This window comes from Apteryx mantelli, chromosome 21 (genome assembly GCF_036417845.1).
Source record: "Apteryx mantelli isolate bAptMan1 chromosome 21, bAptMan1.hap1, whole genome shotgun sequence".
Classification (NCBI taxonomy): Eukaryota; Metazoa; Chordata; class Aves; order Apterygiformes; family Apterygidae; genus Apteryx; species Apteryx mantelli.
The window spans coordinates 13,442,348-13,458,156 of NC_089998.1; the positions used below are offsets into that span (position 1 = coordinate 13,442,348).

The 15,809-nt window shown below is 49.5% G+C and overlaps 1 protein-coding gene across 10 annotated transcripts in view; it reads left to right on the forward strand.

Moving 5' to 3' along the window:
* The first annotated feature begins 592 nt into the window (after window positions 1–592).
* The window catches only part of TRAF2 (TNF receptor associated factor 2), a 35,064-nt gene continuing 19,847 nt past the window's right edge, over window positions 593–15,809 (forward strand). The window contains exons 1-8 of one of the 10 annotated variants that reach the window (XM_067309178.1): window positions 593–977; window positions 1,292–1,452; window positions 1,787–1,968; window positions 2,551–3,497; window positions 3,592–3,669; window positions 8,870–9,090; window positions 9,718–9,796; window positions 10,190–10,288. In XM_067309178.1, the coding sequence (XP_067165279.1) occupies window positions 3,610–3,669; window positions 8,870–9,090; window positions 9,718–9,796; window positions 10,190–10,288 (459 nt within the window). In that variant the 5' untranslated portion in view covers window positions 593–977; window positions 1,292–1,452; window positions 1,787–1,968; window positions 2,551–3,497; window positions 3,592–3,609. The other 9 variants (XM_067309176.1, XM_067309181.1, XM_013954482.2 and 6 more) reach the window with 9 other exon arrangements.

The window sequence follows — 15,809 nt, forward strand, 5'->3', positions numbered from 1 at the left end:
CGCCGCACCCGCCCTTCAGAAAAAGCGGCCTCTCATTGGTGGAGAGTTGCGCGATCGCGGGGGGTGGGACTTCGGACTCCTCAATGGACTTCGGCATAAATAGCAATTCATTCACGCCCTTGACGCAGTCACTTTTGATAGGCCCAGAAACCTATCAATCAGCCTCTGCATTATCTGATTGGTTAATGTAAACTCCAGTCTGGAAGCCGGCGAGACCCCCCCCCCTCCGTGCAGTCTGATAGGATATTGCAACTGCCTCTAATCCGATACCAATAGCTAATTGGCTAAACCAGCGGCCCTGTCAGAATTGCTGCCCAATAGTCGCGCCGGACAGGGCGGAGCCGGGCTCGGCACAGGGGGCGGGCATGCGCCACAGCCGTCGGCGCCTGCGCAGGCGCGAGCGGGCGGGGCGGAGGTCGGAGGGGCGGCCGCTCGCAGGGGCGGGCTCCTCGCGGGGCGGCGGGGCCTGCCGGGGGAGGGCCGCGCCTGCCGGGGGAGGGCCGCCGGCCGGGCCCGGGGCGGCGGGGCCTGCCGGGGGAGGGCGGCCGGGCCTGCCCGGCGCGGGGGTGCGGCGCTGTGAGGTGATGCCCCCACAGGGCGGCTTCCTGCCTGCCGTTGGTGGCCACCGTTCCCCGTTGCGCAGCCGCCCTGGGCAGGCAGCGGGCCAGCGAGACGCGGGGTTCATGCCTTTTTTTTTTTTTTCCTGCTGAGTGAGAAGCCAAGAGAAGGCCCGAAGGGTTTGGGGAGGAGATTTCCTGCCTGTGTTTGCATGTGAATAATTCAGGTTTTGTCTACTCCGGAAGGTTCTTTGTACAGCTGGAGAGCTGGTGCTTTGCAGCATCAGAGCCACGACGCAAGGGCCCTGGGACAGAGATTCTGCTTAGTCCTTTCATGCTGTGGAGCAGAAGGGAGACCGGCCCCACCGCCAGCGCCCTGTCAAGGGGCTGCTAACAAATACTGCTGTGCTAGTGGTAATGGTAAGGTGCAAAGTGAACTGTGATTGCAGTGCACGGTGCTTTTTATCTGTGAAATTCTGCAGTGTGTGTCTTCATTTTGTGGTAAACCTGTGTAAGCCTGTTGATCAAGAAAAAAGCTCTCATTAAATGCAACAGCATCTTGGCTCTTTCAAATAAAACACAATAAAATTACTAAACTGCACATCTGAGTCATCAGTAGTCACCATGAGTTCTCTAGTAAATGCAGAAAAAACAAAATAGCCACTGTGGTCATTTCTGAAATAAGGAAGGAGAGGAACAACACTTAAAAATCCTTCTGCTTAATGTTTTTGCAGGCTGTCATAACTACGTGCAGCAGGAGCAACTGATTTCTAAATCATGGATGATTTGAGCATTGCTCAGGGTTTGGGCACTGTTAAAAGTGCAAGGTGTTTTCCCTTCTTGCAGTCAGGAAGTTCTGTCGTTACACCCAGCTCCTGCAGCCCAGGAAACTTGGGTAAGTTTTTGGACATGCAAGTTGAATGTTACTGAGGACTGTTATTCTTCATTGCGAAAGTTACTCTTCCGGTCATTTGGTGGCAAGTGGAGTATTGCAACAGCAAGTTTATTTTGCGCAGTCCCAGATTATTCCCTTCCTGTAGCTGGTGGCTTAGGTAGGGCATTGGTTATGATTTCCCGCTTCTGTAATAAATGATGTGAGCATGGTCAGCCCTCAGCAGTTCTGCCAGGATAACGTTTAGTTCAGGAAATGGAGAAGGGTTTTTTTAGTGAATTACATAATCCAATGAATAATTCTAGCAATGTAGATGTTTTTATACTTTCTTTCCCAGAAAAAGTGCAGTTGTGCCAGGAAAAAGATCGTTGTAATGGAATAACTGAAACAATGCCAGCAAGGACGTACAGCTTTACCTGTCCCAGAGGAGTTACATAGTACCAGTTACTAGTGCTGACGTATGTAAAGGAATGTATTTCGTGCCCTTGACCCCAGTGAAGCCGTCGCAATTTACACCAGGTGACACCCAGCCCCTAGAGCCCTTACAGCCCTCCCTGTGAGGTCCTGTGGCTTGCTGCCCCCTCTGTTTCTCATCTTCAGAGAGGAACAGTGAACAAGCAGCTCCTGTTTCTACCTCATGAAGCTGTGAGGTTTCTGCCTAATTTCCATGCATCAGGGTTTTGCCATCTCCTCATGTACTCTTCATATCCACCTTGTTATGTCCCCCAATGTTTCCCAGCCTGTTCTTCCTTATATCTCACCAGAGTAAGGTGTGCGCCATCTCTCCCTATGTCTGTTGCCCCTTTTCCTAGTCACACTGGGCGGGGTGACCAGAGTCATCCCGGAATGGGGTGGTGGGATGCTGCAGGGTGGCATCTGCTGCCTGGGCTCTTGCTGCTGTCGCTGCCTTTGCGTCCATTGGTTGCCTCCCCTTCTAGAGGGGAGGAGAGAAGCTGAGACAGGAGAGGAAGGGATCAGAGTATTGAGGCCCCCTGCCAGCACGAAATGGCAATCTGTTATAGGATGATGGCTAAGGTTTTGTCAGATCCTACTGCCTAAGCTTTGAGCATGTGACATCCATGTGTATGTTTGAACACACAGGGTAGCCCAGGCATCATGAAGTGGATTGGAGCAAAGTGGGCTGCTCTCTTCCTGCTTAGCAGGAATCCTTCATCCTTTTTCCTCAGACTTTCTGCGTAATTCCCCTCCTCCTGTTCTGACCAGCATTCACCCTTGTCATTAACTGGCATCCTCCTGCTATGGGCTGCATTTTGCCACCACCCTTGGCTTTCCAGAGAGAGTCTGGGGAGACAGTGGTTCAGTTCACAGTGGGTATGGCAGCGAGGTCTCCGTGGGAGTCTCCAGGATCACTTGTGTCAGCCCTGCAGGTAGCAGCTCATCTCCACAGCACACAGCACACAGGCATGCATAGATGTTGGAGGGACTGTGTTTGGGTGCATGCTTGCTCAGGACTGTGCAGCGGTGTAGAGAAAACCATGCCTCCCAAAGCTCACCAGAAACCAGCTCAGCCATCAGCATATCTTAAGGCCATGTCAAGAGCTGCCCTAACTTGCACTCCTGTTGCAACTGCCGCCGCTCCCAAGCTGTCCTCGCAGCCAAGAATCTCTGGGAGAAACACCTTGACCATGCCTTTGGTGCTGGGCACTCCTTTAGAGATATCATCAAACTGGTTATGCCTGGTTCTGACCAAGGAGGATTTCCCCAGCATGGAGTGAATTCCCCAGCGTGATGAGAATCAGACTCTTTCGTGTTCTGCCAACACGCAAGGCAATAAGGCCCTGCAGACCTCAGCTGTGTGTGTTCAAGACAGCGTCTCCAAGGTGGAGAGCTCACTGGGGAACAAGGAGCACCTTCTGATGCTCTGAGCTGGTGAGTTGAGTTCACATCCACAGTGAGGCAGGCAGGAATGAGCTTCGGGCTGTGGACACAGCAGTCCCACACCAAGTGAAAAGGTCTGCTGTTGTGACCTTTAACAAAGCTAAGTTCCCCTGTGAAAAGCACCTCCGTGCTGACCTCACTGCCACGTGGTAAGCATTTTCATTTCCCCTACCATCTTTTATTAAAATGAAACCAGTCTGCCACTGTCTCTCCTTTCCAGCTGCATCTCACTTCTACTTTCAGTTCTGAGAAGTCACTTCTATGCTGCGAGCTGACCCTCTAGGCTGGGATGAACAGTGGACAATGTCACTTTGTGCAAAGGTAGGTGAGCAACGCTTGTTTTTCAAAGTGATCAGATGTGTTGACTTCTAAAGGTCTAGTCTCACTTGGGGATAGAGCTGGCTTGTCTCAGAGTAGGCTGTGAAAGCTTTATGTGATGTGTACCTAGTCTAGCATGTGTTGTAAGGCTGGGAGACAGCTCCTCTTAGCTGAGGAAGTTTTTTTGTTGGCGGTTTTTACAACTGAGAGTCACACGCTGCCACTGAACATGACCAACACTGGGAAGGAGGAGATCCCCTGGGCAAATAGGCTGTGAACGCAAAGTCTGCACACAGGCCGCTCTCCTGGATTAGCCACCTGGTTTTGACCAGCCCAGCAGGGCGAGTACTTTTGGGTCCCTATCATTCTCTTTGCAGTTAGGGATGGGGGCATCTCTCTTCTAAGAGTCAAAGAGACTTTCAGCTTGTCTCAGTAAGACTGGGTTCTCTTAACCACTACCCAGTTGAGCTGTGTTGAATGAAAAACCCCATAGCAAAAGGCTCAGTCTAGAGGGTTTTTTACAATCACTTGAATTACATTCAGTGTCTTTTGTTTGGAAGGGTCTGACATGTGGACCTGATATGAGGTGAAACAGAGGCCGTTCCGGAGCTATGGGAATCCCACCAGTGATATGGATGAGGTTAGGTTTCACCCTCTGTGAACAATGTGTGATCCAGAGCCCTATCAGACCCATGTGAAGCTTATGTTAGCACAGGTCTGCTTTGCACCACATCTGCCTGATTCCCAAATGCCAAGTGAAGGCTCGGCGAAGTTCAGTCTGAGGCGGTGTCGGCTTGTAGCATAGCCTGGAGTTGGGGACAGAAGATGGGGATTGCGCTTTCACATCAATTATTGACTTTCTTAGGCAGATCCCTTTGATTTTGTGCTTCCACTTTGGGGAAATAAAGTATGAGTACAGCTCCCAAATTATTGCAGAGTAGTCAGCTATCTGTATTTTCCTGAGTAGCTGGGATCCAACAGTGGCACCTTTGTCAGCCAAGGATGGATGGATGGAAGTATTGGGAATTACTTTCAATTAGGCGACCCCAAATACCAGTAGTGGGACAATAAGTATCTTCTTCCTTAAGCTGGCATCCATGAGGGAATAGAGAAAGGAAACGGAGACCTCAGTATTCACTTTCATTCTGCCTAGCTAGCGTTTCTCTTCTGAATAATGTGGTGAGACTGCAGCTGCTGCGTGTCCCCAGGCCCCGAGCCGTGCTGGGGGCGGCGGTTCCTGGAAGGGCAGGAGGGGAATTTCTGCCCCGCGCTGTAGCGGTGAAGCTGGGGGTGTGCGAGGGAAGCACTTCTGCAAGCAGGGAAGCTATGACTGGCTGGGACTTTTCAAACCCTTCCACATCATCCATGTATTATATATTTATAAGTGGCACTTGATACGTGTGGCATTCGAAGACGGTGGTGGGTTAGGCCCCCTGGGCTCGCAAGACCCACGAGGGGACCGTGTCCAGCTTGGCAGGTCTGAGGACATGGATGCTGTCCTGGAGCCTTCTAGGTCCCCATGGGAAGTGGCAGTGCCATCCCCTGTCCCCTCCGGCACACCTCTGCGAGCCTGGGGACCCACAGCAGGAGCTGGGGAGCCGGGGCGTGATGCCGAGCTGGGGCCTTCTGCAGGGCTGGAGAGACGCGGTTGTGCTGGGAGAGGGGCAGCTTCACGCCTCACCCTGGTGGCTCTGGGGGCCGCTGGGGTCCCCGGCGGCCGGTGGCTCACAGGACCTGCTCTCCCTCTGGGGGCCCCCTGTGTCCCTGTGCACGCTTTGGGGCAGCTGCTTCCAGTGTTGCTCCGGACACAACGCTATGGAGGGAAAGGGATCGGCTCCTCCGAGGGGGCTGCGTTGGGGAGGGGGCTGCAGGGACAGGCAGAGCAGGCTGCCCGGGGGCGGGAGGGCACCGAGGGAGCTGCTGGCGGCAGGGGCAGGTCAGGGTAGCGGGCACCACGCGGGGCGGCCTGGGGAGGGGCCGGGGCCAGCACGGGGCCAGCAGGCACGGGGTGACCGAAGGAGGGGGACAGCAGGGTGCCAGGCAGGGGCAGCAGGGTGACACTGGGGGAGGGGTGAGAGTATGAGGGAAGGATGACTGTGTGGGGTGTCAGTATGGCAGAGAGGTGACAGGGTGGGGGTTTACAGTGCGGGGGAGGGCTGTCAGTGTGTGGGGGGTGACTGTAGGTGTTACAGTGTGAGGGAGGGCTGTCAGTGTGTGTGGGGTGACTGTGGGGGTTACAGTGCAGGGGAGGGCTGTCAGTGTGTGTAGGGTGACTGTAGGTGTTACAGTGTGAGGGAGGGCTGTCAGTGTGTGTGGGGTGACACTGGGGGGTTACAGTGTGGGGGAGGGCTGTCTGTGTAGGGTGACTGTAGGTGTTACAGTGTGGGGGAGGGCTGTGTGGGAGGTGACTGTGGGGAGTTACAGTGTGGGGGAGGGCTGTCAGTGTGGGGGGGTGACTGTAGGTGTTAGTGTGGGGGAGGGCTGTCACTGTGGGGGGTGACTGTAGGTGTTACAGTGTGAGGGAGGGCTGTCTGTACGTGGGGTGACTGTGGGGGGGTTACAGTGTGAGGGAGGGCTGTCAGTTTGTGGGGGGTGATGGGGTGGGAGAGGGGTGGAGCGGGGGAGGGGTGGCGGGCTGTTGGCCCCGCCCCCAGACAGGGCCTGCGCGAGCTGGGGGCGTGGCACGGCTCCTGAGGGGCGTGGCCTGCCATACGTGTCCGGTGGGCGGGGCCGGGGGTGCTTCCGGTGCGGGCGCGGACGGAGGGTGCCGGTGAGTGAGGCGCTGCCCCGCCCCGGTGCCCCGGGCCCACCCTCGCGCCGCGCCGCGCCGCGCCGCCGGCACCGGGAGCCGCGGGCCGCGCCGCGCCGCCTGCGCTGGCGGGCGCGGACGGGCGGGCGCGGTGGTGGCGGCCCCGGGCCGGGCCGCGGCTGGGAAGCGGACGGGGAGTTTCCGGGGCGGCCGCCGGGGCCTGGCCCGGCCCGTGCGGGGCGGCGTAAGCGGGCGGGCTCTGCCCTCTGGGGCCGATGCTCGCGGCCTCCTGCTCCCGGGCCGGGCGCCGCCGGTACGGCCGGCCCGGCCCGGCCCGCCGGTGCCCGCGCCCCCGCGCTCGGGCCGGGGCCGGGCCGGGCCGGTTTCCCTCGCGTGACCCCGGGTGTCGGCGGCGAGCGCGCGCGAGAGCGTCCCCCGCGGCCGGCCCGCGGGGCGGGAAGGCGGGGCGGGAAGGCGGGTGCCGCGGGAGGGCGGCAGCCCCTCGCTGTCCCCGGCAGGAGGAGCCGGGCCACCGGCCTTTGCTTGGTCGGTCCTGGCACGCTGCGAGCCCGGGCTGAGGCGCTCCCGCCCGGTTGGGGATCAAACCCGGCCTCCGCTTCTGCCTTGGCCGCCCACGCTGGGAGGTCATGATAAACGTGGAAGATGCCGGCTGTTAAGCTTATTGGCTCTTTATAATCCGTCTGCTGTGGCAGCCGCTGTCTTCTAACCAAATGCCAGCGCCGAAACGAGGGTGCTTTCCTGTGCGGCTTTGCTCTTCTGGGTCGGCCCTGCGTGGGTATGGGAGAGCAGCTGGAGTTGCCCTCCTCCCTGGCATTGCCCCTCGTACGCGTTCGTAATCTGACCCCAAGGAAGGGGGAAGGTGGTTAATTGATGCCTGGGTAGGCTGGGTTGGGTAATGACTGCTTCCTAATAGGCCCCTTCTGCTGCAGCGAGGTGTCCTTCAGGTGAGATGTTCCTTGCCTTTTCTTGCAATGCTTCCGGCTCAGAGTAGGATTTTGCCCTAAACTGGTTTCATGTAAGATCTGGATTGCATAGTGAGCCGTTTGCTATCGTGCCTTTCCACACCTTGTTGCTTGTTCCAGTTATCCTCTTGCTTCTTCAAAGTCTGTTTGAAGTTGGAAAAAGTTCTTCCCTGCAAGAGTGGAACAGAGTTCCAGAGAGCTGCTGGGACCTTCATCAGTGGAGACTTTTAAAACTTGAATGTCTATGACTCTGGGAAATCCCATCCAACTTAGAGGTTAGCCCTGCTTTTAGCAGGAGGTTGAAGCAGATGACATCCAGAGATCATTCCAGCCTAAATTTTAGTGCATTAAAGACCTGGTTACGTATATGCAGCAGGAAAATAGTGACACTCACTCTGGTTGTATGCTACAGATCGCTGACGCAGCTGTTGATATGTAGATGGCTGTAGCAGCAGGGGCCCTTTAGCAGACACAGGAGCAAGGTTGCCCGTGTACCGATGTGGGGGGGGAATTTGGTTGTGGATAGTGAACTTTAACATCATTCCCGCTGTCCCTGTTCTAGGATCACTTTATCAGCATGCTGGTGGCGCTGTAGTTTTAACAACTCCTGGGATAGGCAAAAGTCTAATGTTACCTGAGACGTAAAATATTTGGAGCTCTGAGTGAAGCTCGCTGCTTTTTCAACTGCATTATTTTAAAGGAACTATCTGGATGTACTATCTTACACATTTTAGACTGCTCTGGGGTGTAGTTGCGGTGCACAAAGGTAGGAGTCACACGTTTAGACCATCAGAAGTAGCAAAGGCAGATGGATCTTCCCCCCCACCCCGTATTAGCTTTGTGATTTGTTTGTACCTTTCACATCGTTATTTTCTAGTCCGTTAGAGAGCCCCATACACCTGGCTGGGCATCGTCAGTACATTCTGGCCCTACAGCTGCTTGTGTAGATTCTCCCTCTGACCCACATGAACTGCTGGGGCTGTGTAGAGTTACAGTCCTCCTCTTTGACAACTGACAGATAGGAAAACACGTGGTAGTATTAACTGACAGATATGAAAGTATGTGGCGGTAGGCTCTGGCTATCTCACTTGGTGCCTACAGGTTTTTGGTGGACAGAGGTGATTTATTTATGCTCTTGATGAGTTCAGCTTTAGAAAAGTATTTTTCTTTGTTTTGGGCTGGAAGCCTTGATTTCTCTGAATAGGCTGTGTCTCAACTAACTCACTTGGATGGGAGATTTTAATGAGATCTGTTCACCCTGTCTTGGATTTAATTCTGAAGTTAACTGTGTAAGGTTTTGGGTTTTTTTTCCTGTATTTCTGACTATGGCAGTCTCATGGTTTAGGTTGATGTTTACCTGTGGTGTTGGGTTTTGGGTGCCAGTGTAGCATGCTGTGACTAGTACAGTTTATGTGGAAAAATTGCCATCATCCAGTTATAATTAAACAGGGAAAATATTTTTATTTTTCAGGCTTTTGAGCTACAGCCAGAATTTTTGGCTCCCATGGCAGCAGCAAACTCTACTCCACCTGGCTCTTTGGATCTAAACCAGCCTGGATTTTCAAAGGAGATACTGGGCACTAAATTGGAGGTCAAATACCTCTGTTCAGAGTGCAAGAATATACTGAGGAGGCCATTTCAAGCTCAGTGTGGACATCGCTACTGTTCCTATTGTCTGAAGAAAATTATAAGGTAACTTTTGTGCCTTCAGTCTGAAAACAAAATGATTAAAAGCAAGTGGAAGCAAAAAAGAAGATACGTCTTATTTTCAGTGGCTTCTCAGTAAGGGAAGCTGTCTTTTATTTTGGAGATTCATGATCAGGTCCTCTTTAAGGGAATGTGTAATCTCTGGCTTGCTTGTGTTATTCTGCGGGTTGCTTCAAAGTCCACTTTTCTGGAATCTCCTGGATTGTTTTTGCAATTTGATTGACAGTCCAGGCAGATCACCTGATCTTTCAGTCATTTTAACAGCTGTTGAAGGAATTTGCTCCTAAAAGTCCTCATATGGTTCTTGTGCCAAAATGCAAGAAATTTAAGTGGACTCTGGCTTCAGAAAAAATTACTTGTGTTTTAACTCACTCCTGCCTTTAAGTGAGGGAAGTTGAACAAAACAATTAATCATGAGAAGAAAAAAATTATAATCAGAAATGGGTGTCAAGATGCACATGAGCAGAGGTTCTATGTGGTGGTCTAAAAATATTAAAAAAAAAAATCCTTTAGTTTTACAAAGTTATTAGCAGTTTCATTGTAGCTGAATCATGAACTAGTATGTTGTCATCTCCTTCTGTTGTGTTTGATTATTATTTTTCTGTCTGCTAGTTCTGGACCTCAAAAGTGTGCCATCTGTATTCAGGAGGGAATATATGAAGAAGGAATTTCTATTTTAGAAACAAGCTCAGTAAGTAAAAACTCATTTTAAAAAATAAAAACAAACTCACTGATACCACTTCCAGTTTTTGTGTAAAACACAATCTCTGAGATTTCCTTATTCTTAAGAAATATTCTGTTATTAACAGTAGTGAAAGCTATGATTAATGTGGTAGTAGACTCCTCAACTTCTAATATGCAGGTCATGTTAATATGGAGGTGGCCTATTTAAACACTGTAATAAAGATTTGTTTGCCATTAGCACACCTCTGAGGATATGATGTGGCAAGTGGTTTGGGAGGAGTCTTTTTTAAGAATGCTCATAAAGAATCAAGAGACTGGACCAAAACTGCAATCCCACAGTAATTTATGCAGTTTAACTGTTTTTCTTTTTTTCTTTTCTTTTTTTCTCTCTCTGTTCCAGGCTTTCCCAGACAATGCAGCTCGTCGGGAGGTAGAAAGCCTGCCTGCCATCTGTATTAACGATGGCTGCACTTGGAAAGGGACTATTAAAGAGTATGAGGTAAGATCAAAACAAGGCTTTCAATGTCTTTGTGCTTTTTCTTTCCTTTTTGTCTGTGTGATGATAGGGAAAGTCCAGGCAGTTTCAATTGTCCATGCTGATGCTGGCAGTGATGGTGGGAGGTTTCACCTCTGTGTATGTCATTGTAAGCAGGGCCTTCCTGGAGTTTGCAGAGATTTATTGACTGAGCCAGATTTGTGGGCGCTGCTGAGAGCATCAGCTGGGCTGAAGGAATTTCAAGTTTGGTTGTGATCACAGGCACCAACCACATTACTGGTGGTGAGAACCCGTCACCCGATCTCACACTCCTTTCTGCTGTAAAAGATGCAAGCAAACCATCAAGAAACTGTGCTGTGCAATTAGATTGTGGCAAAGTTTGCTGTGTTATGTGAACCTAAAACTTAATTCAGAGCCATGAGCCTGGGGAAAGCAGCTTCTTTCCAGCCAATGACTCTCACAGCTACTGGGCCCTGTGGTAGCTGCAGAATTGGGGCAGTGGGTTTGGGCATTCACTGACTGGCCACAGATCACTCTGAGGTGTCTGTGCCACAAGACTGCTGGACAGGACAGCTTTTCCACCCTTCCTCTTCTTGAGGAGCCCATCAGCTCTTTAATTTAGGCCTTCTTCAGTCTTTGCCTGGCCTAGGGCATTTGGTTCTTAGGATATATATGGCTAACAGGCCTCACGAGAGAAATGTATTCTTCCTGAGAATTGTAGTTCCTGAGATCTGTTTGCCATTAGCGCACCTCTGAGGATATGATGTGACCAGTGGATCCCTACATGTGGTGTGCTTCCCTATGCTTCCCAGCAAGTCAATTCTGCTGTGCAGGTTTGCATTGTTAAAATGTGTTGGCAGTTGGGAACAAATGCAAGTTCACCTGAGAAGTTTTGGTGCTCTTGAGAATGGCTTTGTCATCCATCTTGGAACAGATGACTCACCAAGTGAAGGGACTGAGATATGAGGAATAAACTCCCCCCCCCCCCCCAGTGTTTTCCCCAGGTTAAGATCTGAACCCTGTGGCTCATGGACTTTTGTTAGTAACCAAGATTAACCTCAGTCTGTCTAGTGTAACATTTGGATTCTATATGCAATGCTGTTGCAGGTTGGCAGGAAGAAACAACACAGCTATGGATCATGTCTGAGTTTTCTGCCTAGCTTCCTGAGCATGTTAACAGAAATAGTTCTGCACCTGCACTTCCTTGTCCTGTTGTCTAAAGCCTTCAGCTCCTCTATGCTAGAATTTTAGTCCAAAGATAGGTGGAAGTAAGATGCTAAACATGTCTCCTGCTTTGAAACCCTCATTCTTAGCTCCATGAGTGGCTTGTGGTGTGAATATGTGTGACTGAATAAATGTTAAATTAAAAAGTTAAAACTGATGGTTACTGAAAGATTTCCAATAAAGAGAATTCTAGAGGAGCATTTCAGGGTAGTGTGTTTCACTGAGGCTCCAGATTCAAACTGTGGTGTTGGTGCCTGCAGATTCCTTGACGCACACTTTAGTTTGGGCTGTATGACCAGCGGTGTTAACAGACGAATCTCATGCCTGCTGTAGTGTTCAAGATGGTGACCGTAGTAAGTGAGCTCATCTCCATTAGACTAAACCAAATTACATTTGTCAGCAGCTTACAGTGCTATTGACAGGGTGCTGTGGTTGATGAGCTCTTAAGAACTTCAGTTCTCCTGGATTTCAAAAAAACCCTTGAAGAGTAGTTCCTGCAGGGCTCAGCAGAAACTATCAGCTGCCAAAGGTCCTCTCTCTGTGTGATCTTACAAGTGTCCAAATGCAAACTTTGGCCCAGCTGGTGCTTGGATTAGCAGTTTCAAAGGGCTGCAAGTGGTCATGGCATAAGTCTCCTTTCCTGCAAGGCTGCAAGTGAGTGTGGCGCTTTGGCATCTTAGGCAGAACTATTTAAGAATGTCTGAACTGATGAAACTGTGCCTCCTTTTTTATTCTCCACATAATCTTCAAAATGTTCTGGTAGGTATTTTGCTAAAATAAAGTACGTTTTGGAGAGGTGCTACTCCAGAGTTCTTAGGCTGCAGATCTGCAGCACTGAACTTGACTATCACAATTTTTGCTAGTCTTAAGTCAGTCTTCTGTGACTTAAAGGAGAGTAGGGATTTCTTAGAAGTATTAGCTGGTTTATCGTAGGAGAGAGCTTTGTGTCTCTTCAACGTAGTGTGTGTGGCGTTCAGCGCTCATAAGGGTAATGTTATTTTGTGCCCTCTCAGGAAAAAGTCATTCTTGACTGGGAACTGGTGAGAGGAGACGGGGTCTGGCTTGTGTTATCTCTCATCCCCGCTGCCTCCAAAACAGCTGTGGAAATTAATCAGGCCTGGCCATCCTCATATGGTCTGGAGCTTAAGAGATGGTATGTGTGGCTGAGGAGGATTGATGAAAGGAGGTATCAAATGAATGTGTTCACCCAGAGTCTCTCCTGCTTACTGTATCCTCATGTTAAGCAGTGCTTTACAGGGTAGATTTGTTAGTTGAGCATTGCTTTGGTGTCACAGCTGTACTGTATGGCTTGCCTTGTGCAGTACTGTTGAATTTGTAGCCAGCAATGTGTGTAACGTCGTGCAGCAGCTCAGCGCTCCCACCATGGAAAGTCCCTTGCTGTGCTATTTCCGACAGGACATGGAAAGTCCCTAAAAGCTAATTCATTGTTTGCTCATTTAAAAATTGTGCAGTGTTCGTATTGAGACACACTCATTTGGCTGCTATCCACTTATAAATCAAGAGATATTGTCACTTCTGGCTTGCTGATCTTATTAGGGTACGAACAAGAGAAAAAACTGTTCTGCAGCTGAAAAGCTCTAGCTCTTCAATCTTAAATAAAAAAAAATTAATCTCAGTTTTGCTTTCTGTTCAACCTTATCAAAGCTCAAGTCTCAAGGGGACATGCAAAACGGAAAGAGTGAAATCTCCTTGGACTTGATTTGCACTTCTGCTCAAAGCTGTGTGAAGTGTACAAAATAAAGTGCTTAGAACGTGTGGGTTTATAAAGGCATTTTTCTGACTTTGGATGCACTAGTGTATGTGTAGTGCCATTTGGGTAAAGTATTTTGTGGTGGGGTGGGAGGACTTTTCCTTTTCTGTAACCTCTTTTTATATATAGGTTTCTTGACCAGTCTGACTGAATGTACATGTACAAAAGCAAGCTGTGGTCAGGAGGCTTTAGATTCAGGTGGAAAATCTGAGAAGAACTGAAGAGACTAAAACTAGCCTGTTAGAGCAAGAGAAAAGACCAAGAAAACAAGTCCTGTGATAACCAGGTAGAGGAATTTGGGGGAACCATATAAATATTTATATGGGTGGTGGAGGTCTTAAACACTTTGGTTCCTCAGCACTGAAACATGTTTCTTTTCTTGCATTGCAGTACCTCCAGTTCCCCATGTCTATCTTCTGTTTTATCAAAATATCCTCAGTTCTCATATGTCCTTTATTTATGCCTTCCATGTCATCAACTCCCTTTATTTGCCTCCCAACCTGCAGTGCAGAACCCTCAGCTTCATGGCTTCTGCTTGCTCTCAGCCTGATGGCTGGTGGCTACCAGCCACTGCTGTCACCCAAGTCAAACAAGGTTTTGTTCTGCCTCTGCTGGGTCAGGTAAACAAATGCCTTCAGTAGTTGCAGGTCATGCAGGCCTGACCTGGAGAGGTAGCTAAGACATTCCCTGTTAGATTATCCACAGAGTTCTTGGCAATATAATGGGTTTCCCCTCCCTCTTGCCTTTGGAGTCTTTAACTGGGATTGGAACAGGAGAAGAGGGGCTGCAAAGAGGTGTCTACGTAGTCAGCAATGGCATTTTCATTTGTTACCACAAACAGAGCTTTTATCGATGCCCTATTCATCCTGGGGAATAAAAAATTATTTGAGAAATAACAAAATGAAATTGTCTGCAGGATCTGAACTTGTAATTCTGACAACAGTATTTAAGTTTTGAGAGAAAGAGAAAGCAGTATGGGGGGCTTGGGTTTTTTTTGCTAGTAACTTAGATGAGTTCAGCTAATGAGGTTAGGTGACTGTCATCTGTGGTGATAACCTATTCTAATCAAAATTGAAGGGGATGTGTTTCACTTGTAGTCAGTTGTCACCTTGGCTTTGAAAAGTTTACTTTAACTAAAGCCTAAAAGACCATGCAGGATGCAAAACTCAGAACTTAAGTAACATTACTCCAAAGCTCAGTGTGGTGGAGAGTATGCCTGTAGACCCTTCTGGGCTTGTGTGGCTTCCTGTGAGTAGGGGGACAAAGTGACTTGGGCAATTTCTTCCTGCCATATGTTCCTACAGATCTCTGAGAGATGATCCAGAAGACCTACTACACTTTCTGTAGAGAAAACTTTCCTTCTTCAAGAATGTGTTATTGGGGGCCAGGACCTGGAAGTGTCTCCTGTTTCATGACGCTTCACAGTTTTGTGATTCCTCTTTCCAGCCATGTTCCTAAGAATGTCTGATTGTTTTTGGTGACTTTCATCTTAGGCTGAAAACTTCAGCTTCAGGCTTTTGCATATTGCTTAGAACAGAGCTGCTGGTCTTTGAAGCAACTTCAGCTGGCTTGTCTTGCCTCTTTGAAATGTAGTTTTATAGCACTGTTGTCTGCATGAGATGCAGTGTTTTAAGCTTTGTGGCAAGCATACTTGGCGATGCCATATGGAGGGTCAGGGAAACCAGGGTTCTCTTCTTAAAATCTGGAACAGCATTTATTGTCTTTCTCTGAGGGTTTTGGCTCCAGGTTGTGGTATGGCATTGAAGTACCATTTGCAGCCAGCTCCAGTCTGAACATCATTATACCCAGAGGTCAGTTTACTTTCTTTGGAGAGGATATGTTTGTTACAATACCCTGCACTTGCACGTAAAGATGACCAAAAGGAGTCCCTGCTTTGGAAAGAAGAATCTGATCCATCTTCACTTTCCAGAACTGGAGCTGAGATCCACAAACAAAAGTTGGCCTCCCTTACAGTCCTTGAAGTAGAGTTTATATAGCTGGCTGCCTAGATACTAGCTTGTTTCCTGTCCAACCCGCATTGTGGGAGGTAAGCCACAGGGAGTGCCAGAAAATGTGTGTGGGAGGGGGTTGGAAAGCCCCAGCTGTAGAGGGTCTGCTCTTAGTGCTTGGTTCTAAAAACAGCTCAGTGTTATTGTGGTGGCCCACCTAATTAAAAGCTTTAGCTTCTGCCCCTTTGAAAATGTAAAGCTGTAACTTGCTGACTTTGAAGTTCAGATTAGTGACATGTCCCTTCTAAGCCTTGATGAAAACCCCCTTGAAATCTTAGTTTGCATGCAGAACTTTTAGAGTTTTGGGGCAACATTTCACTATCAGTGAGGAATTTGCTGGACTCCAGATAGTAGGCAGGTGCCAAAGCCATGATCACATACACTCACTTGTGTAAAAGCCCACTGAGGTAAAGAGGCACTTTCAATTCTTTTGACAAACTAAAGAGATTAGGTTTGAAATTAAGCTGCTCACCACAGGCTTGATTTCCCCAGTGTGTGAAAGGCATCTGTCCCAGTTGTA